The sequence below is a fragment of the Mizuhopecten yessoensis genome, unplaced genomic scaffold (assembly GCF_002113885.1).
Source record: "Mizuhopecten yessoensis strain PY_sf001 unplaced genomic scaffold, ASM211388v2 scaffold4105, whole genome shotgun sequence".
NCBI lineage: Eukaryota > Metazoa > Mollusca > Bivalvia > Pectinida > Pectinidae > Mizuhopecten > Mizuhopecten yessoensis.
The window spans coordinates 138526-164875 of NW_018405378.1; the positions used below are offsets into that span (position 1 = coordinate 138526).

Here is a 26350-nt window from a genome sequence, read left to right on the forward strand (position 1 = left end):
ATTTTTAAAGATTTACCTATTTTCCCCCTATTTGGCCCCGCCCCTCTGCCCCCAGGGGGGTTATACCCTCTGTTTATACAAAACTGAGAACCCTTTGGCCAATGATGCTCCTGACCAAATTTGGTCAAAATCCTCTGAGCCATTCAGGACAAGTAGCATTTTAAAGGAAAAAGTTGCCGGACGCCGGACGCCGGACGCTGCACCATGGGATAAGCTCACATGGCCCTTTGGGCCAGGTGCGCTAAAAAACTTTGGTTCAAGGCTGTTTTAAGGAGGGAATGACATAAGTAATTCAGATTTCAGATTACGTTTTCATCACTCGGACAAATGAAAATGTGTAACTTGAGGTACAGCACGGAATTAGATTATCTAAGTCTGTGGGTACAGCAAAAAATATGATTAAGCCTAACAGGGTGCATAGAATGAACACATGTATGTTGTGTTGTAAGATGTATAGATAAGATACCTATAACTAACGCTCCGGCTTCAATATCATTCATATAAATACCGATTATAATTATCAAATAATACCACTAAAGAGAATATCATAAGAATTATACCTGTTCGAGATATAAGCAGAGAAGAACGATTTTAAGAGAAAACAATAATCACACGGAATCCGCTTGCAGCATTTTAGTTGGATTTTTAAGATAATACAGGAATAATACTCTATGCAAACACATAACTTCACTTGTTTTATAAATTTGATGATATTCATATCCAATATTTTCCAAACACAAGTTTCATATTTTATATCCTTTTGGACATTTGCTATCGCCTAGTTTAAATAACAAGAGGCCCATGGGCCTTAACGGTCACCTGAGTCCTACAGTATTTATTTTTGTTGTTGAAATATGTACCAATTTGAGTAAAAAATTGTTAAGTATAACGTTAACTTAAGTTTGTCAGGACCATGAGCTGATCTTTCCTAGACCGATTTCAGTTAGATCAGCCTATTAGAACTTGTTTTTAAGTTTGAAACAGGTTTTCAAAATGGCGGCCGTGTCAGCCATATTGAATTTCTGATAAACCCGCAAAATAACAACACTTTTTCAGGACCATGAGTCGATCATTCCTACAAAGTTTCAGTTTAATCGTCCTAACAGAACTTGAATTTAAGTTTAAAATAGTTTTTCAAAATGGCGGCCATGGTGGCCATATTGGATTTCTGATCGACCCAAAAAATAACAACACTTTGTCAGGACCATGAGTCGATCATTCCTACTAAGTTTCAGTTCAATCGGCCAAGCAGAACTTGACTTATATTTGAAATAGTTTTTCAAAATGGCGGCCTTGGTGGCCATATTGGATTTCTGACTGACCCGAAAAATAACAACACTTGGTCAGGGAGATGTCAGTAACCTTCCCCTGAAATATTAATGCCTTTGCCAGTATTTCAGCTTAAGTTGAAAATGAAAAATGTTAACGGACGACGACGGACGAAGACGGATAGCTAAAGCTCAGGTGACCTAAAAACAAGCAATTACACGTACGTAATTTAGTTTGGGTTGTTAATTATTTTTCGACAAATTGATTAAATATTTTTTAGCAACAAATTCAGAATATGAGACTAAAAATATAAACTACCCACTAGACGTATCCATATGTATTGTTGATGTCGAAGAACCATTCTACTATGAACGGCGTTTTAGGAGCGTGTTTAATTAAACTGTTTGTGTGCGTTTGCGTTGAATTTCCATTGCGTTTCCGTTGCGTTTGCGTTTAAACGGACAAGAAAAATGGTCCAGGGTCTGTAACAAGTGTATGACGTCACGTCAACAATAGCAGATACGAAATCCATTTATGTAATAACCGCTTGTATTTAAAGTGGGAGAAAAGTAAGCATTCACCACTTTAGGAGTATGGTTGAGATTTTTCTGTTTTAACCCCAAGGTAGAAAGAAGAAAATCAATGACAATTTTGTTTTATGTAATAGTTTTATTAACCAACTTGCATCCAAGTGAGCATGTCTAACACATGCATGTCTGGTTTTATGTAAATAAAATTCATAGAAGTCAAAACTTTAATTTCAATTTAATTTTATTTTCAAATCATGTAAAACTATTTTCTAAAATTAGTGTTATACTTGAAGTTCAGGATAGCATATTTATGTTAAGGATCCCCGTACCACCACCGCCAAAACTGTACATACGCATGATTATAAATTGTTTCGGAAAGAAAACCATACCTTGGGGGACTTTTATCGAAAAATAATAAAGATGAAATAACACATAAATCAATAAGTGTTCCGAGTGTATAAATTACTGTAGAGCGAGACCGGGATTCGAACCTTAGACTTGTTGTAATACTATCACTCTAATCAACTGAGGTACCCGGGAGCATCCTGCACGAAGTGTAATACAGTTATATCCAAAACCAATTTAAGGGGAGGTTACTGTATATAAGAAACAAGAGGCCCAATGGGCCTGAATCACTCACCTGGTATTAATCTCACACTTGTAATCTTAAAAGTGGACTAAAATGCAGCTACAGGAAGAATATCAGTGTTTGATTCATAAGAGCCTATTAAAAGATTTAAACTTTAAAAGATCTACGCCTGTGACCTTGAATGTCGAGCAAGGACATTAGGTTGAACAGAGTTTAAAGTCTTCCAACCCAGCATGCTTTTGGCAAAATATCATAACCCTGGACCTATTGGTTATACAAAACAAGTCATTTAAAGATTTAAACATATATTGACCACTGTGACCTTGAATATGGGTGAAGGTCATTCATTTTGACAAAATTGGTAGCCCTTCATCCCAGCCTGTTAAAGTCCAAATATCATCGGCCCCTGTGTCCTTGAATATATGTAAAGGTCAATCATTTGAATAAACTTGGTTGCCCTATATCCCAGCATGCTACTGGCCAAATATCATCATCCTAAGACTTTCGGTTATTGAGAAGAAGTTGTTTAAAGGTTTTAAAAATATTTAACTCCTGTGACCTTGAAAATAAGTAAAGGTCATTCATTTGAACAAACTTGGTAGCCCTTCATCCTGGCATATTACTGGCCAAATATCATTATCCTAGGCCTCTTAGTTATTCAGAAGAAGTTGTTTAAAGGTTTTTAACATATTTGACCCCTGTGACCTTGAATAAAAGTCAAGGTCATTCATTCGAACAAACTTGGTAGCCCTTTATCACAGCATGCTACTGGCCAAATAGCATCATCATCGGCCTTTTGGTAATTGAGAAGAAGTTGTTTAACATATTTGACCCCTGTGACCTTGAATATAGGTAAAGGTCATTCATTTGAACAAACTTGGTAGCCCTTCATTCTAGCATGTTACTGGCCAAATATCATTAGCCTTGGTCTCTTTGTTCAGAAGAAGTTGTATAAAGATTTNCCCCTAATCACAGCATGCTACTGGCAAAATATCGCAACCCTATGCCTCTTAAATATTCAAAAGAAGTTGTTCAAAGGTTTTTAACATATTTGACCCCTGTGACCTTGAATATAAGTCAAGGTCATTCATTTAAAAAAACTTGGTATACCTTCTTTCCAGCATACTACTGGCCAAATATCATTATCCTAAGCCTCTTGGTTATTCAGAAGAAGTTGTTTAAAGGTTTTAAACATATTTGACCCATGTGACCTTGAATATAAGTCAAGGTCATTCATTCGAACAAACTTGGTATTCCTTCATCACAGCATGCTACTGGCCAAATAGCATCATCCTAGGCCTTTTGGTTATTGAGAAGAAGTTGTTTAAAGGTGTTGAACATATTTGACCCCTGTGACCTTGAATATAAGTAAAGGTCATTCATTTGAACAAACCTGGTAGCCCTTCATTCTAGCATGTTACTGGCCAAATATTATTAGCCTTGGCCTCTTTGTTGTTCAGAAGAAGTTGTATAAAGATTTAAGACAATTGACCCCTGTGACCTTGAAAATGGACGAAGGTCATTCATTTGAACAAACTTGGTAGCCTTTCATCACAGCATACTACTGGCCAAATAGCATCATCATAGGCCTTTTGGTTATTGAGAAGTTGTTCAAAGGTTTTTAACATATTTGACCCCTGTGACCTTGAATATAAGTCAAGGTCATTCATTTAAAAAAACTTGGTATACCTTCTTTCCAGCATACTACTGGCCAAATATCATTATCCTAAGCCTCTTGGTTATTCAGAAGAAGTTGTTTAAAGGTTTTAAACATATTTGACCCATGTGACCTTGAATATAAGTCAAGGTCATTCATTCGAACAAACTTGGTATTCCTTCATCACAGCATGCTACTGGCCAAATAGCATCATCCTAGGCCTTTTGGTTATTGAGAAGAAGTTGTTTAAAGGTGTTGAACATATTTGACCCCTGTGACCTTGAATATAAGTAAAGGTCATTCATTTGAACAAACTTGGTAGCCCTTCATCCCAGCATGTTACTTGCCAAAAATCATCACTCTGGACATTTTGGTTATTCAGAAGAAGTTGTTTAAAGTTTTTAACATATTTGACCCCTGTGACCTTGAAAATAGGTGAAGGTCATTTATTTGAACAAACTTGGTAGCCCTTCATTCTAGTTTGCTTTTGGCCAAATATCATCACCCTAGGCCTTTTGGTTATTAAGAAGTTGTTGTTTAAAGTAAAATATTGACGCCGGACAGACGGACGACGGACGCTGCACCATGGCATAAGCTCACTTGGCCGTTCGGGCCAGATGAGCTCATAAAAACAGTGCAGTGGAACAGGGATCTTTAATACAATTATGAGTTATTTTGATATTATGTTTCATGATCTGGTACCTTCGACAGGTGACATTGTATGCTGATCATTACTTCTATACAAAAGATAACAAGATGCGTTGATTATTACTTAACCAGACAGGGGCCTGTACTGTACTGATTATTACTTAACCAGACAGGGGCCTGTACTGTGTTGATTATTACTTAACCAACCAGGGGCCTGTACTGTGTTGATTATTACTTATAACCAGACAGGGGCCTGTACTGTATTGATTATTACTTAACCAGACAGGGGCCTGTTCTGTGTTGATTATTACTTATAACCAGACAGGGGCCTGTACTGTGTTGATTATTACTTAACCAGACAGGGGCCTGTACTGTTTTGATTATTACTTAACCAGAGAGGGGCCTGTACTGTGTTGATTATTACTTAACCAGACAGCTTAGGGGCCTGTACTGTGTTGATTATTACTTAACCAGACAGCTTAGGGGCCTTTACTGTGTTGATTATTACTTAACCAGACAGGTGCCTGTACTGTATTGATTATTACTTAACCAGACAGCTCAGGGGCCTGTACTGTGTTGATCATTATACATCAGGAGATCAGAAGTCTGATGGATTAATTTTTCTACACACGTGACAAGCTGAAAACACAAGCAGACTGGAGAAATCTGTGTGAGTGTTGGAGAAGACTTGAACTGTCCGTCAATATGGCGCTGGGTTTAGCATAAGACCTTTTAGCTAGTCCTAAATTTTCACATGGACTTGATTTCACAATCAAGTTGACAGCACAATCCTGGTAGTGAGAGGCATCGTTGTTACTTTTCCTCATTTTGTAGTCTGTAAAAGAAAATTAATCTTTAAAGACACATCGCACACACATTATTTTCAGAAAGAAATATGTCTTTGTTAAAAAATATTTTTTCATCAAAGAAATATTCCCAAGATGGGAATTTGATTCGAAACCCTCAACTATAACGCAGGAGGCATAACCACTGGTCCTCATGTTTGAAATTTTCTGCATCACCACTGATAATAACTTAAAATATTCTAATTCTTTAAAGAGGCCTTAAACCTACAATATTATTGTCCTTATATGACCATAAACAAAATGACATAACTTTAACAGATTTTTGAAGTTCTATAAAAAGTAGAAATGTGGCTTGACTTTTGGACTATAGTAAACTTTTGTTGTGCTGTGATCACGTTTCATGTACCTGTGAATACATCAGCATTGATGACATGCAGCTTCTTTGATGATCAACACCATAGCAACTCCATGGAAACATCATCCTTCAATCACGGAGTCAGCCGTGAAACCACCAAGTTACCATGGGAACATCATCCTTCAATCACTGAGTCAGCCGTGAAACCGCCAAGTTGCGATGGGAACATCATCCTTCAATCACTGAGTCAGCCGTGAAACCACCAAGTTACCATGGGAACGTCATCCTTCAATCACTGAGTCAGCTGTGAAACCACCAAGTTACCATGGGAACATCTTCCTTTAATCACTGAGTCAGCCGTGAAACCACCAAGTTACCATGGGAACATCATCCTTGAATTACTGAGTCAGCCGTGAAACCACCAAGTTACCATGGGAATGTCATCCTTCAATCACTGAGTCAGCCGTGAAACCACCAAGTTACCATGGGAACATCCTTCAACCATTGAGTTACCATGGCAATGTCATCCTTCAATCACTCAATCAGCAGTGAAACCACCAAGTTACCATCGGAACATCCTTCAACCACCAAGTTACCATGGGAACATCCTTCAACCACCAAGTTACCATTGGGAACATCCTTCAACCACCAGGTTACCATGGCAATGTCATCCTTCAATCACTCAGTCAGCAATGAAACCACCAAGTTACCATCGGAACATCCTTCAACCACCAAGTTACCATGGGAACATCCTTCAACCACTGAGTTACCATGGGAACGTCATCATTCAACCACTGAGTTACCATGGGAATGCCATCCTTCAAGAAGTAAGATCACCATGTTTTCATGGCTATCAATTCTTTTTTTCTTGAAGTCTGTGGTTCCCTAAAATATGTAAGAAAACAATCAGTGTCTTTCTTTACAAGGATTTTGTCTCTTTTTTTTAAATATTCATTTTAACATTATATTAAATTAAATTTCCAAATCCATGTACTAAATAGCGACAATTTGAAGAATAATCTTTACTAATGATAAGCTGAAAACATCAATACCAAAAGGAAAACCTTAATAATTGTGCATAATCATGATAGAAATGGAAGCAGGAAAAGGCATTTTTAAAATTATTTATCCTGCCAATTTCCAAGTGGGACCTAAATATGAAATTTGAGAATTTTTGGTATTTTTTATACACTCTCTCAATAACCAAATCAGATCAAAAGAATACTGAAGCATTTTTCAGAAATCCAATTTTTCTTTCAATTTGATTTTAATTTGAATTAAAATCAGACTTACTTTCTTCTTGATAGAAATTCATTCAAACTTCATTTCAATAATTAAGATATTAATATTTTCTTTGAATAGAAATAACACTGGAATGATAATTTATATCAATACTATCCTGCATTACAATAACCTACTGAAAAAATGATTTGAAAATACATAAATAGTCGTCATGCACAAGAAAGTCACCAAAATATTTTGGTAGTCATTTAACAACCAATGTTGTTAGCGGATAATGACTGAGGTTGTATGAGCGATACATGTTCTGATGTCACCTGTCTGCTGTACTGGGCTTCGCGTTCACCTGTCTGTCTATACACCGCCAGGTGTGTGCATGTCGTCAACAGGTGAAGTCGTCAACAGGTGGAAGTCGTCAACAGGCATTTCTCGTCTCCATCTTCTGGCCATTGGAAACCCCATGTCACACATTCAGACTCACAGAATCATGAAGCAATCTAAAAGCTTTTTAAGGTTTTAACTTTTAAATCTATAAAAATAGATTGTTTTGTTTGAATGGCGTGCCAAAAAACCGAATCAAATTACTATTTCAGAAAATATAATTTGCAATGAAATTTAGATGTCAGAAAATCTTTTACATAAATAGCTTTTACCTTTTTAAATACATTTATTGATTTTTCAAAATATTTGTTTTCAAATTACCATGTTTATTAAGAAAATATTTCTAATTTATCCGAGGGATATATTGGACTACTTACTACCCATCCCTTACTTTCGACCCATTTGTTTGTTCAGTCCTCCCGAGTTTATCACTGGTAAGATACTGACTGTAATTTGTAACCAAATTGATTTGTGTTTCTGACTCTTCTCGACAGTAAATCACAACCTATTGTTTGTAATTTTGTTGTTTATTATATTAATTAAAACTTTCCTAAACTTGTTTGTTTCATTATAATGTCAATGACAAATTACAAATTTGCCTTGAATTAGGTCTTGTCACAAACAATGAAATTGTACAGATCAAAATATTTCATCAAGTCCTGTTCATAAACGAACCGGTCCTTAAAAGTCTGTCATCCATGAAATCTTTTTTCACTTTTCAAGTTCTCAAAACAATCAAAACACATCGATCAAATAGCAAACAGAAAATCATCTTTCGGACAAAACCACCAAGTCAGAAGGCAAAATATTTCGTCTTATCAATTCTTTTTTTTTTATTTCTTTTCAATTTAACATCATGAGAAAAAAAGCACATCATCAAGCATGATAGGTTCACACATGAGCAAGCCAAAGAGCAAAGTATGTCATGAATTTTGATTCAATTCCTTTTCAATTTCTTGCTTACTCTTTCCCTCTATGACGTCACTTAAGAAAATGCAAACTAACTACAAAGCAGATGTGTGTTATGTGAAATTAGAAAAAGATTCTCTTTCTTAACCATGGTGACCTTCTTTTGAATGAGATTTGATGGATTATTTAGGCATTTTGTTACACTGAATGAGAACACTGAAGAATGTATATACTAGCTAGGTCTGCAACCATACTGTAACATGTAACATGTACGATACGTATCAAGATACTGTGGTCACGATACGATACATATCATGATACTGTGGTCACGATACTGTGGTCACAATACAATATGTATCAAGATACAGTGGTCACGATACAATACATATCATGATACTGTGGTCATGATACGATACATATCATGATACTGTGGTCACGATACGATACGTATCATGATACTGTGGTCACGATACGATTCATATCATGATACTGTGGTCAAGATACGATACATATCACGATACTGTGGTCACAATACGATATGTATAACGATACTGTGGTCACGATACGATATGTATCACGATACTGTGGTCACGATACGATACATATCATGATACTGTGGTCAAGATACGATACGTATCACGATACTGTGGTCACAATACGATATGTATCACGATACTGTGGTCACGATACGATATGTATCACGATACTGTGGTCACAATACAATATGTATCACGATACTGTGGTCACGATACAAATTGTAAAGAACTAAAGCGCAAAGGTATATTGCAAACTTTTAATGGCAATATTACAATTGGAAATAGAGGTGGCCTAAAATGGGTATCACTTTTAAGTTTCACACAATTCACTTTTGTTGACGTGCATACCGAGCTGGAGCCGTCATTCGCTACGCTGGAACCGATATGTGTAGACTAAATTCAGAAACGACAAAATCCGGAAAATATCGTCGGTGTTTCGTGACCTCCAAAGGAAATATTTTGTATCGTACTGTATCAAAATATTGTGATATATCGTTGCACAGTATATCGGTGCAGCCCTAGTTTATATATACGTATATTCATTTATAAATCTACACATATACAGCTTATGTAGACCTACACAACTATCACTGTAAGCCTAAGGCAAACTTTCACGTGTGTATGTGTTCCCTGGAGAAGGTTTTGTTAACTGACAGACACACGGCAGACATTTTTTGCTCGGGTACAATACTGAATCTACATGTACAACATGCAGTAAAATGAATGAAATGACACAGAATAAAATACACTGTAAAACACTTTTATGACTAAATATACAACAATGAAATAGCTATAGACTCATGTAAATAAAAGTGTGATTTAAATGATACAAAGTCAGAAAATGATTCGCAGAATAAACCATAGGAATATAAAAGACCTATGCTAAAGACGTCTTAATCTTGGATCAAGAAAATGTTATACTGGACCACTTCACAGCTGCAAACTTTTACAAAAACCGATGACAGAGCCACAAAAACAAATTCAAAGGGGATTTAAATGAACATAAAAACATGTTCTGATGTGAACCTGACTACAAGTGCTACACATCTTATATTCACCAAAACGTCTCATTTCAAACTAAATTCACAAAATGGTATCTCATTTACCCATACTTCTATTTAACCTATTAACAGTTCCTTTCTTACAAACAAGATTGAAGAGACAAGTTCAAGGGATTGGTCAAAATGTTGATGGACATTCCTTATGTGTAGAGTTGAAATGGATGAGTTTGACTGAAAGCTATTAACACAGTCATTGTAATAGAAACCTCTATTATAATATTTAATGAAGTGTTCCTATACCCTTTCTTTGATTATTAGTTTACCACCTTACATTATTGCCTGCTACATCGAGTGGAACAGGACTTTCCCCTCTAGTACTTTAATCAGTTGCTCTTCCACAAGTATTTATATCACACATTACATTATACCAGTCATTTGTGTAGGAGTTATCAACAAGAATATCGTTCCACATCAACAAAATTATGACTGAAGTTTATCCGACAGCTAGGCTTCAGTACAATATACCACTAGTACTTGTACTCCGGGACGTCTGTATACAGTCTACGACAAATGTAACAGAATCTTCTCATGTAGTCAACAAAACTCTGTAGTGGTTTGTTACAAAGCGTGTCAATATATACTCTCCCATATATATCATAGAACATTTAAAATGATAAAGTATTTTAGTCTTTCATCGATGTTGTCAATGTTTCGACAATCGTCAATCCTCTTGTCGACAATATCAACGAGTCAACGTTTCGACAATATCAATGAGTCTAAGTTTCGACCATCGTCAACCTTCTTGTCGACAATCTCAGTGAGTCAATCAAAATCAGTTTTCTGTACTTTTGTCCTGTGTAAATTTCGTTATCAAATGACGCCGTCTCCATCCAAAGAAGTCAGTAATGCTCCAACAGAAATGTGTCCGGTTTGTTTGTTTTGGTCATCCTCAAGTCTAATGGTCAGTTAAATCAGCGTCAGTCCAAGGAGTGGTCAGTCCGCTGTAACAGAGAATACTAGTCAGACAACGTCGCAATACAATTTTCATCTGGCAACTGTTTGCTTCAGACCATCACAGGTCCAACATGACTTGATCAGGAAGACATGCGCGAGAACAGCTTCATCAAAGCAAGAGTAGAGTAACATCTAACAGCAGCAGTACCAATAGAACTAATATCTACAGGGAATACATTAAAATCTATTATCCTACGGGTTGAGATTTTCCTGTCTGCATATGCCGTCAGTACTGTTTATTATTCTCCTACTCACATTCTTGCATCCTCAATACTCCAGGGCTTACGTTTAATTATAGCAAAATTGAAGGCTCAGTGTGAACTACCTTGTGGATGAGACAAGAAGACTAGTTTGATCCTTTGATGTACATCAAAACAATCTGTCGGTTGCGTAATGGTAAAATTTACTGGCTTTGAAGTCGGGTGTTGATCCTCTGTAATCTTCAAAGGACAGGTATCAGCCTCAGCGATTGGTCTTTTTTTTTTACCCGAGACCAATCAAATAGCTAGTTGCATGCTCATGCTTTCAATTTTGCTATGACATATTCCAGGGGTGCTTAGGGCGAAAGTAAGTGTAAGCCTTGGAGTATCAGACAATTTTCTTGTAACGTCAAAATAATGCAGACAGATTTACAAAGAGTGCTCAAATTGATAAACAAATGTTTGGTGGTTGATGATTTTCCTAGCCTTACATTCCTCCATCTCCAGATAAGCTTTGGTATCAACAATGAATAACTCTTTACACAGTGGAGCTCAATACCTGACTTAGGTTTAGATTTGTAACACTCTGCCACTCGAAAAGACATTTCCATACAAATATCATAATTTGATGTGACAGAGTACATTGGGTATGGCCAGTACAAAGTTGTTTCAGTCAGTTGATCAGTTAGTGGAGGAGTGAGTGCGTCGGGGAAATGTTACCTTTCAGTAGCGGGGTCGTTTCGGTTCCTCATCACCTCCTGTGTTGTCTGAATGCTCATTTTTAGGCGGCTCTGCCTCCAACACCTTCAGACGATTACCAGCCAAATTCTGACCATGCAATACCTGGATAGCACGCATAGCACTGTCCTTGGAGGCAAACTTGGCATAGCCATAGTTACGAGCTGTGTAAATTAGAGAAAACGTATTATCAATACTGTACCTTACTGCAATATTTTTTCGAAAAAAGAAAAAAAAAAAAATTGTTTGAAAGTAGAAATATAAAAATTTGGACTAACTTCATTTCACAATGAAGAAAACCAAATCTTTCAATGGGATATTGACCACCTTTAGTTGTGTTATTGATGGGTAATCTTGAAGAAAAATTTCATTACAAAACATACTGCAATCCTTTGAAATGAACAACATCCTGTCACAAAGTACAGCAGGAAAGATACAGCAGTCCTCTGATCATTGTGCACTGATGATTTTTAGAGGTGCCTTAGCAGAATTCAAACAAAGCTTTTTTTCTACTATAATGCCCCACTTTAACATACAAAAGGCACTTATTTCTAATTTCAAAATGCCCCCATAATAAGCAAGGCAAGAATAATCACTGGGCGTGACTGTAAATTGTATATTATACACAGGTTGACCACAGAAAGCATCTTGGAAAGAAGAGGAGGTTTTTATTCACTGACTTCATCATCTAGCCTGTTGAATGAATACCAAAAAAATTCAATAATAAGTCACAGCTTATTTTAGTTTTTCGTAAGGAATCCAAGACTCATTTTCGTAGCTGGCTTATTTTCAAAGATGGCTTATTATTAAGATATGTTTCACTGCAAGGAATCCAAGCTTAAGGCTCATTTTCAAGGGTGGCCTATTTTAAAATCAGATTTGTTATCAAGAAATTTAGGGTATACTATAACAAATCCATCAATGTGTGTCCTCAGGAAAGGAGAAGTCTGTGGAGTATTAGTTCTCACCTGGTAACAAATAGACGTCGATGAGATTCCCAAATCTACAGAAAGCATCACGTAATACTTTCTCTGGGATGCCTGAGGGCTGGCAGACAATGAATAGTCTCTGTACCACCTCAGTGTCCTCAGGCTTCATGGACTGTGGGTAGGGGAGGGGAATGGAGGTATACGCTACCCTCTCCATGTCCCCGCCCACTGAGCCCAGCCCCGCCCCTGAGGTGGCGGTCAGTACCCGGTCAGGGTTAATTCCAGCCTTCTCCAGGATCAGTGCTGCCTGTAAGGTAATCTAAGAAAATAAAACCTGTGACATAGACAACTGTTTATTTTATTGTAACAAATGTAAACAGACATTACTATATATCTGACTACAGTAATGACACTCACTATGATGTCTGTCACAGAAGCAATCTGTCACAGAAGCAATGATATGAATTTACTGTTAAAGGAATTTAAATTGTATCATTTTTCTATTTTCTGATTTATACATGAAGGTGACATGTTCTTGTTTCATATAAGTTTGTGAAAGGGAAAATCAAGCCAGTGTTCCAGCACGTTAACAGATTTATCATTTTGGTGGGTTTATTCTGCGACAGGTGTCTCCTCATATTGATGCCTCCACAACTAGACATAAGAGGCCCAGATCAATAGGGCCTGTATCATTCTCTTTGATATTTAAGCAATCAGAGTAAAATGTTCTCACTAATAGTTACACATTACAAACATTTCCATATGGCGTGTGCGTCTCAGTATCTGTGGGGGAACAACATGCACACCTTTCCTTTATTAAAATTTTCATTTTCTGGTCCAAAGGTCACTTCATACCAAACTTGGTTAATGCAATCAACTAGTCAAGAGAAGTAGACTTTAGACTTTAACCCTAATTTCCTTTTTGACTATGTCCCTCAGTCTCTAGAGAGGCTCCACTTTCTTTTATGCAACAATTAATTCCACGCTTCCAAGAATCAAGGTTGCTTAAAAAATAAAACTGAGTTCTGTATGCATGTGATTAATGGCCTGGATTATCACATTGAGACTGGAGGGGACGGATCCCTGGGCCAGTCCTGATGTCATCTGAGTGTATTCATCTCTATACCTTGCAATTATTTACAGTCTTATAATCCGTGCAATGACTTGGAGTTGAGTCTGCAGTGGTTAGGTGGGGCTTTCAATTCCCATTTCTAACGTTAACATTATGACCAAGGTACTTAGTTACCAGGGGTGAGACTGGCCCATTGACCGATAATGATTTTGTTCATCTTTTCTTTCCAAGCAATTTAACGTATACACACACTAAGGTGCCATGGTGGGGATCTCAACCAATTCTATGTTAGGATGCCGGGACTAAAACCCTATAGCGGGTCCAGACCCCAGACTGCTCCTTATAACATGGTTGTATTTATCCCTTAAAGCCTTGCCAAAATACAAGTAGATTAATGGTAAGGACAGTCCATGCGAAATATGCAGGTCCCACGAACATGTCCGGTAAAAGTTACTGCTGGTCTGGCAATCCCCATCGTAATTGCGGACCAAATGTCTAGCGTACATTTTCTACTCTACAATCGTCTCCAGTCATGTCACTTAAGCATTCTAAATGATCCTGTTATATTCAGTGCAGTCAGGCTTGGGATAGGTACTTGACCGAATGTCCTGTAAGAAAGTTTGTATTTCGTATGGACTGTAAGGATCTCGGCAATTTCAAAGATAAATACCCAAATTTCAGAATTAAGTGGGGCCGACCCCAGGGCTTTTCCTGGTAGCTTGAATGTTTTTGTAAATTTTTGCCTATTATATATGTGTCGTCATAGAAATTCCTGGGGTTATGCCCTCTTACATTCACTGCACTTCTTGAATATATCATGACAAAATCAAAAGCGCCACCTTGTGGATGATAAAGAAGACTTGTGTGATTATTTGATGTGTAGAATCGCACAGTAGCATCAAGGTCAAATTGACTACTTTGTCATGTCTCGGGAGATATCAGCCTAGCAAATAGCAATTGGTCAATTTATTTTAACCTTAACCAATCGAATAGCTAACTGTATGCCTTCTGTTTTGCTAAGACATATTCCAGGGATGGAGAGAACATAAGTGGAGTACTGTGGATGATTGTGTTTATGTGGTTTGGTTCAGTATTGTTTAACGTCCTATCAACAGCTATGGTCATTAAAGGACAGCCTCCCATGTGTGCAAGATGCATGCGTGTAGTGTATGCGTGTGTGTTTTGGGAGGCAGCGATATGTTCATATTTGTCTCCTTGTGATAGCGCGGAACTGATGCTGACTTTATAGTGCTACCTCTCTCTGAAACATACTGCTGAAGACACACAGTGGACACCCCACCCGGTCACATTATACTGACAATGGGCGAACCATTTATACTGTGGGGAGCTCAATAATTGTTTTAAGTAGTACAAGAACCGAGTACTACAGAGGTACACAGTCAAGTATAAAGTACTCACTCTCTGAATCATGTCTTCTGCCTTGTGTTGATCTGGACGTGCTGCACAGTATCCACGGTAACTGATAACAACAACAAGTTTTTAATTAGAAACATGAAGCTGTGATTATTTTTGAAAAGACTTCAGGAACTAAGAAGCAGCACTAATCCCCAATTCACTCATGTTTATAAATCACTGGTAACATGGTTTACCATAATATCAACATCTTTGCATACTTGTCATGTATTAACATATATATTTTACGAATATTTTAAAACCAGTGAATTAGTGATGCATCTGTAACAGGAGAAAGAGAAATGCATGGCTAGACAGGGGTTCTAACACGGGACTATACGATTGGTCAAGTTACTCTACAATCCTCCCTCCTTCAACAAAGTTTTTGACCCCGAAGACACACGAGACCCTATCCCACCCTCAGTGAGTATATTTTGTTGGATGCCAAATTTGTAACAGTAGAAAGAGAAATGCAACGGCCAGACCGGGATTTGAACCTGGGACTCTCCAAACTCTAGTAGGATGCTCTAGCCAATTGAGCTGTCTAATCACTGGCGATCGACCCAGTTCAGGTCCGCTACACATCCTTATTAACATATATCCCCATTTCTCTGATTGTGAAACATTTTTTCATGGATGATACAATTTAGAAGAAGAACCTTCAAGGATATTTTTGCGACTAAATAAGAAATTTGAACTGTCAAAATCTGAGATAGCTGTCTTAAGGCCATCTTGTTCTGTCCATCAGTCTCCAAAATAAGAAGAAGAATCAATAAAAAAAAGACTGTTCAAGAACAGACGGACCAAACATCATTTGATGATCTGATGATGGTGGGCAAAAATGATTACAAAATGATGCAAAAAGCGAATGCTTCCTTTGAAATAAAGCAAATAAGACTGAGAAAAAAAGAATTCTCCTTTATGGAAATAAGTGTAAGTAGATAATGCCTACCAGGTTTTGAGAAGCAGCCAACCGTGGCAGCCATGCATGCTGTTTAATTCCAAACTATAATGTGCTCCTTTTTTAAGCATGTTATTGAGTGCTGATTTAGAGAGTAACAGAATGCTATTATTACCACTAGTCATTGACTGTGATACTATGTTCACCTGGAGAAGATTGTTTACCTGTCGTGTCATTGACTGTGATACTATGTTCACCTGGAAAAGATTGTTTACCTGTCGTAATTGCCACTATTGTCCTGCTGCTGTGTGTCAGTTGGTTGTGCACTGCTTGGTCCATCAGCAAACCTCACCATCAGTCGACTGCCAATGGGATACTCGAAGCCATCAAGTTTGTCACGCGCATATGATGCACACTGCGCTGTTGTGTATCGTGCATATGCTATTCCTATGGGAATTAAAAGAGAGCTGGGATTACCATAAATAGTAAATGAATATTAACTCTTTGTATATTATAATTGAAGACTGTGATCCTGTTTTATCTTACCACTGATTATTCAGACATTCTGTCTAATCTGACCACTGAGCATTCTGACATCCTGTCTTATCTGACCACTGAGGATTCTGCCATCATGCCGGGAATGAGGACGTCTATATCAAAACTCACCTGTCGTTTCATTGAGATCGCAGTACTCGAGGCCGGGAATGAGGCTGAAGAGACGTGTGAGATAGCCCTGGGTGAGACCAATAGGTGCGGTAATGTGTAGCCTGGTACTGCCGTGACTCTGGTAGGACTGCAGCATCTCCATGGGTCCCTGTTGTGACACATTGCTACCTCCCATAGGTAACAAGGGCTGGGACGGGGGTGGAACCGACACTGTTAACACAGAACAATACTTAAATAAATCTTGTTTCTTTATAGTCTTTAAATAAACCTTACAACCAAATATATGTCGTTATAATCAAGTAAAACAAGAAAAATTACCAGGTGAATATTTTCCGTAAACTGTTCAAGTCATTCTGTAAAATTGCTTGAGTAATCGGGGACCAATAAATATTTGACGTAAAATTATGACTGAAAATTCACAAATTTCACCACTTGACAGAAATGGTAAAGATATAAAGACAATTCTATCTTGTACTGTACATTAACAAATATGTTTAACTGAATTGTGTTCATAACCTTCATAATTGCTAAAGAGAGATGCATTTCAAACCTTAAACATAAATATAACTATATATCACTTTCCGAAAAAGTTCCAATACAATTAGGAACTGTAATTTTTTTCTACATTTGACAGACAGGTGGAAAAGAACATAACATACACTTCGTCAAAATGGAGGTAGGGGGGGGCGTATAAAATGGGGGACATAAAAATGGGGCGTATAAAAATGGGGCATATAGATATGAAAAAAAGTTCTAACACAATTAGGAGCCGTTATTTTTTTCCTACATATGACAGACAGGTGGAAAAGAACATAACATACACTTTGTCAAAATGGGGCGCATATAAAAATGGGGGACGTATAAAAATGTGGGGTATAGATATGAGCTTTGGTTGTACATGTGCAAGGCTATATTATAGCGGCCATCAAAAGGATATAGAAATGTAGACCAAGTGTTATCTTAAACATGTGTCTCAGGGTTTACACGAACTTTATCACAGAAAGTTAATTCTGCACGCTGTTCAATTTGCTACAAGTTCATTAGTATTTTTTTAACAAATCATGAAATTTAATTTCCCTGCCTTCTATCTATTTCCATTTTTCTGTTTCTGTGGTGAATTGTTCACTGAGGGAAGGACATTATTCCACAAAGAGCTTTTCCAACAAATTTTCAAAGAAAATAAAATGAATTTAACAATATTGACCAGTCCTCTACCTCCACTTGAAAATTGAATTACAGCCTCTTACAACCAGAAGGGTTGACAAACTCCTATCTAAATTGGCCATCCTATATTCCATAATCCTGATGTGGTAGACAATAACCATTTTAAATGCAGAACCGTATTTTCTATATTACTTGAACTATAAACTGCTGTTAATCTGGCCTGATTTGTTTAACTAAATTCACCCCTGAAATTTCATAATGAACTATTCCAACCTTTAAATTGGAAGAGTTCAACCGTGTCTTAAAGGGTGAATGAGTTAAAGACACTGACTTACTCCTATTTTGTTCCTGGTAATATCCACCTCCACCACCACCACCTCCTCCTCCGCCTCCGAAATCATCTCGGTTGCTGTTACGCCCCATGTCGAACCGGGACATTCCCATATCTTGGTAGCCCCTCTTCATGCCTGGAAGAGACAAAGATAGTCTCATTATAATACAGTCTTTGTATCCAATAGTTTATACACTATAGACAATGTCTATGAGATTTGGCATTGTGATGGACAGAAACTTTCAGTGACCAGCTGACTTTAACAGAAATAAATTAAACTGATACCCAAGAAACAAATGTTATTAATATATAACAGAGGATATCAAGTTCAGTTTACGAAGAAAAACTATTTTTGTAGATAATGAAGCGTTCATACTATGTGAAGAAATCTTCGAAAATAAATTGGTCATGGTATAAATTATGGTTGACTACGTTTTTATGGCCACAGGCTATAGCTATTTGCAGTCTAAACATAAAGTTTGAACACTGATGAAAACCTAAAGCATACACCAGCAGGCAACTGCCGCGTGTAGTATTCCACTTGACCAACACTCGGGGCTATTAGTATTCCACTTGACCAACACTCGGGGCTATTAGTGTCTTTGTTGTGGCTTTCGAATGTTTTTTAATATTGAAAATAAAAATATCGGTCAGATTAGTAGAAAAAGACTTCTGCCAGTAGTACGTTTACCAAACGGCTTACCTCTATCACCTCTGGAATTATAACCCCCTCCGCCGCCTCCTCCTCCTCCGCCTCCCCCTCCCAGCATATCTCTGTACCCTCCTTGGTACCCCCCGTACATGTTGTCTCGGTCCCTGTCCCCGCGATCTCGGCGACTGTGGCTATCAAAGTCATCCTTCGTAGGCTTAGGGTCCGCAAACTTTGGTTTAAAAGCTGAAAACAACAAAGATTACAGAACGAATAACATGCAAGTGCATAACAGGTTGGGTTTAGTTCACAAACTGCCACACAACCACAGACTTGAAAACTTTAAGGTTAAGCCGTTTTCAACTCCATTTTTGTATCCTGATTTGGTAAACAGTGTAACTCAGCGACTCTAGATCTGTGCCCCTGATATAAGTCAAATCCACTAACAAACTACAAGTATACCAGGGTTCTAACTCTAGTGTAAGGGATGAATCTACCGGTAGGTTAAAGGGGAATCTACCTTTTTCAGATCGGGGGGGGGGGGGGGGGGGGGAATTAAAATTTTGATACAAGGCTCTAAAATGTTTTGTCCAACATACATGTGTGCAGTTTATTTCAATTTATAAACAATTTTAAGCTTAAAATAGTAGAATTTTTGTTTAAATTATGTGAAGAAACTGTATATATGCAGTTTTATAAATTTTAACAGTTGAACTTTTAAGAAAATAAATAGGGGAAATATCTTGAAAAAAACCACTATTTTCTTCTGTAGGGGAAACTACTCATAAACGGTGGTGAATCAAGTCTAGATTAACTGTACACATAAAACCTAGCAGACCGGGAATGCATCAGTTTCATCCCTGTGTTTACTAACTTCACTTGACTTTTGAGTGAGTATCAGTGAAGACTGTAAACCTTTAGCTTGGAATCTAAGAAAATACAACTGATACAATCCAGAAAACAGAAAACGAAGAGCAAAACAATCAGGTAGTCTTTTACATCAAGAAATACCCATCAATGACTGTCTTGTGGAGTTGGGAAACCGTGACTTCTGATGGAACTTACGAGAAGATTTTGTCTCATCTTTTCTTTACATCTACCTTAGTACCTAACAGCAATTTAAACACACAATAACCAAACTCAAGCTCCTTCACATGTGACGTTTGATGGAGAATGTTGATTAAAATCACTGATGCATGGTGGGAATTACATACATGGGTCACAGGTTTCCATTGCCAGAGCAGCGTGGTAGGCTCTGTGATAGCGGACATAACCAAAACCTTTACACTCCCCAGACACTCTGTCTGTCACCAGCGTGGCACTTTCTATATCCCCATATTTCTGAAACAGAGCGATCATATATATGTCATAAAACAGTACAAAATATAAATATCAAAAATCAAAATATCTTGACCAACTGAAAAAGGGTTGTACTGTAATTAAAATTAACTTCAAAAAGACGGAGGAATAAATCCCAGGAATACTTACTTCAAACTCCTTTTTTAGATCGTCACGAGTATACGACTTTGGAACAATAACAAACAATCGTAACAGTTTCTCATCTTCCTTAGGGTCTCGGACAGATCCTTCCCTTTTACTGCTGGCAATGAGAACCTACAAGACAAACATATTTATGCTAAGTAATAGAGCATTTTAGACCTTTACATTTTTCTCTCTCCATTTTTCAACTCCCAAAAAAGATGTGTACATAATTTGTAAAAAGTTTATAAAAATTTTACTTTTACAAACCCAGGGAACATCCTGGAACTTGAGAGCAATGCGCCATTTCAGCAATTTTTCGTCGACATCAAAATTAAAATAGGCTATTAAGAAATTGGAAGCATGTTGGTTGTTGATTTACCATTTGTGAACAAATGAAACAGAAATAGTTAAGGGGACACCAACAAGAAACATGTCAAAAATTCTTATCAAAGAAATATTACAAATATCTGTAGTCATTAGTCTCAAGGGATGGACAGGGCTCGCTCTTTCTGGCTGTTGCCACTGGCAAAAGTAAAACATGATTGGCGATTTGAAACTGCTCTTGGCGAAAATGTTGATGAGGGGCTTTTATTTAAGTTACTGTCGACAATGGAAAAAAACTTTGGCAATAACTGTTTCTAGAGCAATTGTTACAGGTAAATTTAGCCCCCAGACACCGCTTGTGTACTATGATGTCACGGCTGAATGCATTTCCGATGAATGGCAAGGTGAGAATATTGGAACTATTTTTTTATTTTTTTTACAAAATGGTCACCTGTCGACACAACGACTCCGTCTGATATCAAAATCGCCAATTATCCAAATATGACTATATATATTGTCTAGTTTCGAGGGGGTGCTCTGTGGAGAACAAAAGGGTAGGTTAGGGTGAGAAAAGGGTTGTTTTAATTGGATTAGAGTAGGTACCGCAGTAAATCCTGTGAAGTGATGCGAGGCAATAACGAGGCACAGGTGTGTATTTACATTTGGAGGCAGGGTGGGATATTTTTTTAGCGACTTTCTTTTTAATTTTGATAAGCAGTAACGGATATATAATTGCCAGGGCACAGAAAATGACATGTACAATTTAAATTGTGTCATTCTTGCACTCTGATCGAGACGACAATTTGCAGAAAATTATATTTATGTTGCCGATTATTATTTTTGTATGTGAAAATATTTTGGCATTTTTGCCAACAAATGATTTTTGACTAAGAATTATCAACTGATAGTATGGAGATAAATAACCACCAATACAACTTTTGATATATATGGATGGTAAATTCCTAAATGATCAGCCTTTGGTTTTGGTGAAAATGATTTGCTCCAATATATATATGCATGTTCAGTTCTCTTATATATGTTTTTTCTTCATTTTAACAGATGAAATATCTCATCCTGGCACTTTGGCAACAATGAGTAGCTGGTTGGAGTGTAGAAGGCCTTTAAATTGGGATGCAGAAGGCCAGGGAATGTCGCAGAAATAAAAAAAAAACAGAGCACTCTAGGGCGGAATATTCTGTCGAATGCCATATAATGTTATATACTTTCTTACATTGAAAGAAGATTTGCATCATTCTAAGAGTGGTTAGCTGACCTGCTATAAAAAATATAGGAGAAAATCTCTGAACAAAAAATTAAATACTGAAATGAACAAAGGGCAATGACTTTTGCAAAAATTGTTGAATCATAGTTGTTTTCAAGGAAACACAACAACATATCATGATTATTTAGCCTACAAAGTTTCAAAGAAATCTGTCAAAAAATGTAGGAGAAAATCTCCGAACAAAAAATCAAATACTGAAATGAACAAAGGGCAAAACCTTTTGCAAAAATCATCATATCAAAATTCTTTTAATGGAGACACAACTTCATATCATGATTATAATGTATACCAAGTTTCAAAGAGATCGGTCGAAAAATGTAGGAGGAGATTGCGCCGGACAAACAAAAGTCTACGCCGGACGGACAGATAATGTCATACCATAATACTCCCGCCAAATTTGACAGGCGTATAAAAAATGAAATTATTTGCACTGTTAGTGTTTTATAGTAATAAAACATAAAACATTTTCTTCATTTCAATAATTCATTTCCTGTCTAAGATACATAGGATACACATTAGAATGCATATAATGGGATGCTTAAATTAAATTAAAATTAAAGGGATGAGGTCTTTTTGGGGGGGGGGGGGGGGGACTGGTCCATGATTGCGTGCAATCACACGCACTTGTTGGGAACATGAATCAAGACCCAGAGCTAGCCCTGGATGGGGCCAACTAAACCCAGTGCTAATCCTGGTAGGCTTGCATGACAGTGTTCATATATCCCTTCATGCATGGCAAGCACATTTACGGTAATACATGTACATTGCATATCAGAGCAGTTTTTTAAAAACTTTATTATGACCAAATGGTCATGATTTTGTAGTCAAGACAATGTACCTTAATGGGTTTTGGCGAGCCCTCCAGCTGTTTGCCATTCATCTCCTCCATGGCATGAGCAGCCTCAGACGACTTCGAGTACTTGATGTAAGCTACACCTGTAACAGTGTCCAAAAAGATTCAACTTTAATATGTGTACGAAAAGTCTGTTGGGGAATTTATCTGAAAAATTATATTCTAATGATCTGATTATTACTTGCATTTTATTATTTTTAATTATAAGTACAAACACAACTATAGCTAATAGTACATATGTCATGAAATTGGTTTATCAGCTGGGATTGTATGTGTAGATAAAAATTCTAAAATTTCAAAAGAACCAATGTAGGTTTTCTCCCATCCTTCACAAGTATATCACCCGTTTTAGCCAAGAACCAGCTTGTTATCCCCTGGCCTAGGTGGAGATATAGCCTCAAGAAGTCATGCAGAATAGTACACGTTGAACCATGACGTCATAACGGCGAACATTCATACACCAATTCAATATGCTTTTGTAGACAAATTTAGCGAAACTGGACTAGGTCGATCGTTGGCGACCACATAGCTCAATTGGTAGAGCGTCCATCTGAGTTCGGAAGGTCCCAGATGTGAATTCTGTTCTGGCCGTTGCTTTTCTCTTACTCCTGTTACAAAATTGACAAGCTTGCCAACCCTTGCAAGTGGATACCCGCGGACCTGTTTTATATAGTGATATCTTCGGGGTCAAAGACTTAGAAAAAAGAGGGAGGAATGTAGCTGAACTGGACTGGGTTGATGGTTGGCAATCATGCAGGTCAATTGGTATAGCATTCGTCTAGAGTTAGGAAGCTCCCAAATTTGAATCCTGCTGTCTTTTTTAAAAATTTATGACACCTGCTCACACATTTTTTGTCCACAAATATACCTCATTCAATACCCTATCTATTTTATTTTGCTGAAAGAATTATGCCCTTCTGCTTCACTTTATACCCAAGTTCACTAATACAATTGGTACTGTACTGTAATAGTTACTGTATTATAAATATCTGTAACCCAATTGCAAATGCAAGATTATTTTAGCAAGAGAGGTGACTTGTGTTTCCAAAAAGACACCACCCACCCCCAAACATTTTTTAGCAACAATAACACAGCAGGTAGAGACGTTATATTTGTACTGTCCCAAAAAAGAACACAAATAGGATATTTCTTCAAGGGATAATTCCTACTGTTGTAACTGCAATGAAGCAACATAATCTTCAGACGACGAGACAATTTTCGAATCTAGGTCAAAACGGCATCACTGTAAAATCCGCCCTACTTATCAAATTGTGTTATACAATTTGATTGGATTTTAAATGAAGTATTAAATGCCTGTATTGGTAATATGAATAAGGTGTGTGTGCACGTTCAAAACCGAATTATTCTGACGTTTTATCGACTTTTTTCATATTGGTCTGTCGTCGATTAACGTCAGAACTCCGGCCCTCTATAATATGCGGGAAATATGCGACCCGCGCCTGGAGCACACTTCAAACTGATATTTAAGAAACAAATCGTCACTTTCACACACATGTCACAGATGGATCGAAAGATCTATTCTTCATGCACAAGATGAACATACATAACATGCTTCAAACAACCAATACAATCACTAAAGACATATTTTTTCAAACTTACTCTGTTTTACTCTAGTTTTTTGATAGCCCCGCCTTCTAATGCCACGTGACTAAAATCTCGCCGGCCTACATCATAACATTGGGAAATACCTTCGGTAACACAAGATCTTGTCAAGTCATGTGTCATTGCTCATGGCCTAATTTCCACTAAAAACATGGGTTGGTATAGAAACCGTTGGAAAATACTTTTCGTAATGATCTTTGAAACATGTTATTGATACCGCCTAGTGCCTAAAGAATAGATCTTTCGATCCATGTGCGACATGTGTGCGAAAGTGACGATTTGTTTCTAAAATATCAGTTTGAAGTTTGCTCCGGGCGCGGGTCGCATATTTCCCGCATATTATAGAGGGCCGGAGTTCTGACGTTAATCGACGACAGAACGATATGAAAAAGTTGATAAAACGTCAGAATAATTCGGACTAAGCTGTATTGAGCTATATTTTCTCAGATATCAAATTTCATTAAATTAAAGCAAGCAAAGTCGCATAAAAGAAAAAGGTTTATGGTAATGTTGACTAAAAAGAGCATACAGTTAGATGTTTATTTTCGTTTTTCATAAATGTAAAATTTCCGATTTTTTACATCATTTTTTTTAAAAAGAATACTTATATTTAATGTCTTTTGTTATCAACCTAATGATACAATCTTCTTTTAAAAGCGACTCTGTTTCGTTTTCTTTAAAAAAGAAAATCACTTGAAAATAGCCCAAAAGACCTTTTTCAGATAGGTCAATAGAGCTATTATATGTCTTTACAGCTATATAGCTCAATCGGCAGAGTGTACTAGACCTGGTTAGGCCTACTGCAGTGAGGCCGTTTTAACCGGATACGCAATTTTCAGGGACAAAGGCCGGGTACTTGTAATGCGGCACAATATTAAGTATAACATAGACGATAACACTGCAGTTATATTTAAAGTAAAGGGTAATAAATATACGAATATATATGGCACCTCAACCAGCGACAACAGTACGAGACGCGTGGATTTATTATGACAATGACAATGGCCACGCTAACCTTTCTCTTCGTTAGTCCGTTTATCTTTTACGACCCAAATATCCTCAATCGTTCCATATTCTTCGAACGCATCTTTAAACGTTTCTTCTTTTACTCCCTTCCCGCAGATAACAAAAAGTCTGCTGTTGGGAGGACGCACATCTTCCTGCAAATCCCGGTGCCGCTTCTCATAAGGTTTGTACGCCATCTTTTTCGTTAAATGGTGAACGTTCATGCGGAACGGAGCATATAGAATTTGCGAAACACGTCAAAGAAACGGACTTCATGAAATTTACGAAACACTGGGAAAATGCGGTAAATCGATACACATCTCTGCGCATGAAATGACATATCATTTGATGATATGGAAATAAAATCAAGAAATATTGACCAACTTATACATAAAACAACGGAATTAATATTATATGTTATTGTTTTACATACATATTACATGAAACAGGCGTTGGATTAAGTAATGATTATTTTAACAGATTTTATGCATTTTAGCATTGATAATAAGGTTTATTGACATAATTATTTTCAAAAATAATGTACCGTAGATTTACCATAAATAATCAATACTTTTTTGTTCGCTTCAACAAACACTTCATATATCAGAAGTATATATTATGATCCTTCTAGCTTCTGACAGGTCAATTTACCTTAATTTTCCTAGTTTATCCATAATCAAGGAATATGGTTTACATATTTTCCCCTATCTATCCACCCCACATCCCTCTGCCTCCAGGATAGCCACATCCTTACGTTACGTAAAAATATGGCTCCTTAATGAAT

The 26350-nt window shown here is 37.1% G+C and overlaps 1 protein-coding gene and 1 long non-coding RNA gene across 3 annotated transcripts; both read right to left on the reverse strand.

Annotated features, from left to right (window-relative positions):
- Window positions 1-4731: 4731 nt before the first annotated feature.
- Window positions 4732-8712, reverse strand: LOC110448497. Its single transcript, XR_002462729.1, has 2 exons — window positions 5906-8712; window positions 4732-5528 (listed from the first exon to the last, which is right to left on the reverse strand). It is a non-coding gene; the product is annotated as an uncharacterized LOC110448497 (long non-coding RNA).
- A 754-nt stretch (window positions 8713-9466) lies between these two features.
- LOC110448498 (RNA-binding protein 45-like) lies at window positions 9467-25791 on the reverse strand. Of its 2 annotated transcripts, none has more exons than XM_021494763.1 (12): window positions 25577-25791; window positions 22924-23021; window positions 20486-20611; window positions 20212-20338; window positions 19052-19243; window positions 18353-18484; window positions 16854-17063; window positions 16463-16634; window positions 15293-15353; window positions 12841-13108; window positions 11855-12036; window positions 9467-10921 (listed from the first exon to the last, which is right to left on the reverse strand). In XM_021494763.1, exons 1-11 carry the CDS (start codon window positions 25788-25790, stop codon window positions 11858-11860), a joined length of 1779 nt encoding a protein of 592 aa, XP_021350438.1. In that variant the 5' UTR covers window position 25791; the 3' UTR covers window positions 9467-10921; window positions 11855-11857. The 2 variants fall into 2 exon arrangements, with proteins under 2 accessions (XP_021350438.1, XP_021350437.1); XM_021494762.1 differs by having other exon boundaries at window positions 12841-13120.
- Window positions 25792-26350: the final 559 nt, after the last annotated feature.

Bases quoted from the DNA above. Each gene is read 5' to 3' on its own strand.
- LOC110448498 (XM_021494762.1), bottom strand. From the start codon at position 25,790: ATGAACGTTCACCATTTAACGAAAAAGATGGCGTACAAACCTTATGAG. The intron at 13,121-15,292 runs GTGAGTACTTTA...TTATTTTCTTAG, and splicing joins CAGAAGACATGATTCAGAGA to ATTACCTTACAGGCAGCACT. The intron at 12,037-12,840 runs GTGAGAACTAAT...TAATTTACACAG, and splicing joins CGACGTCTATTTGTTACCAG to CTCGTAACTATGGCTATGCC.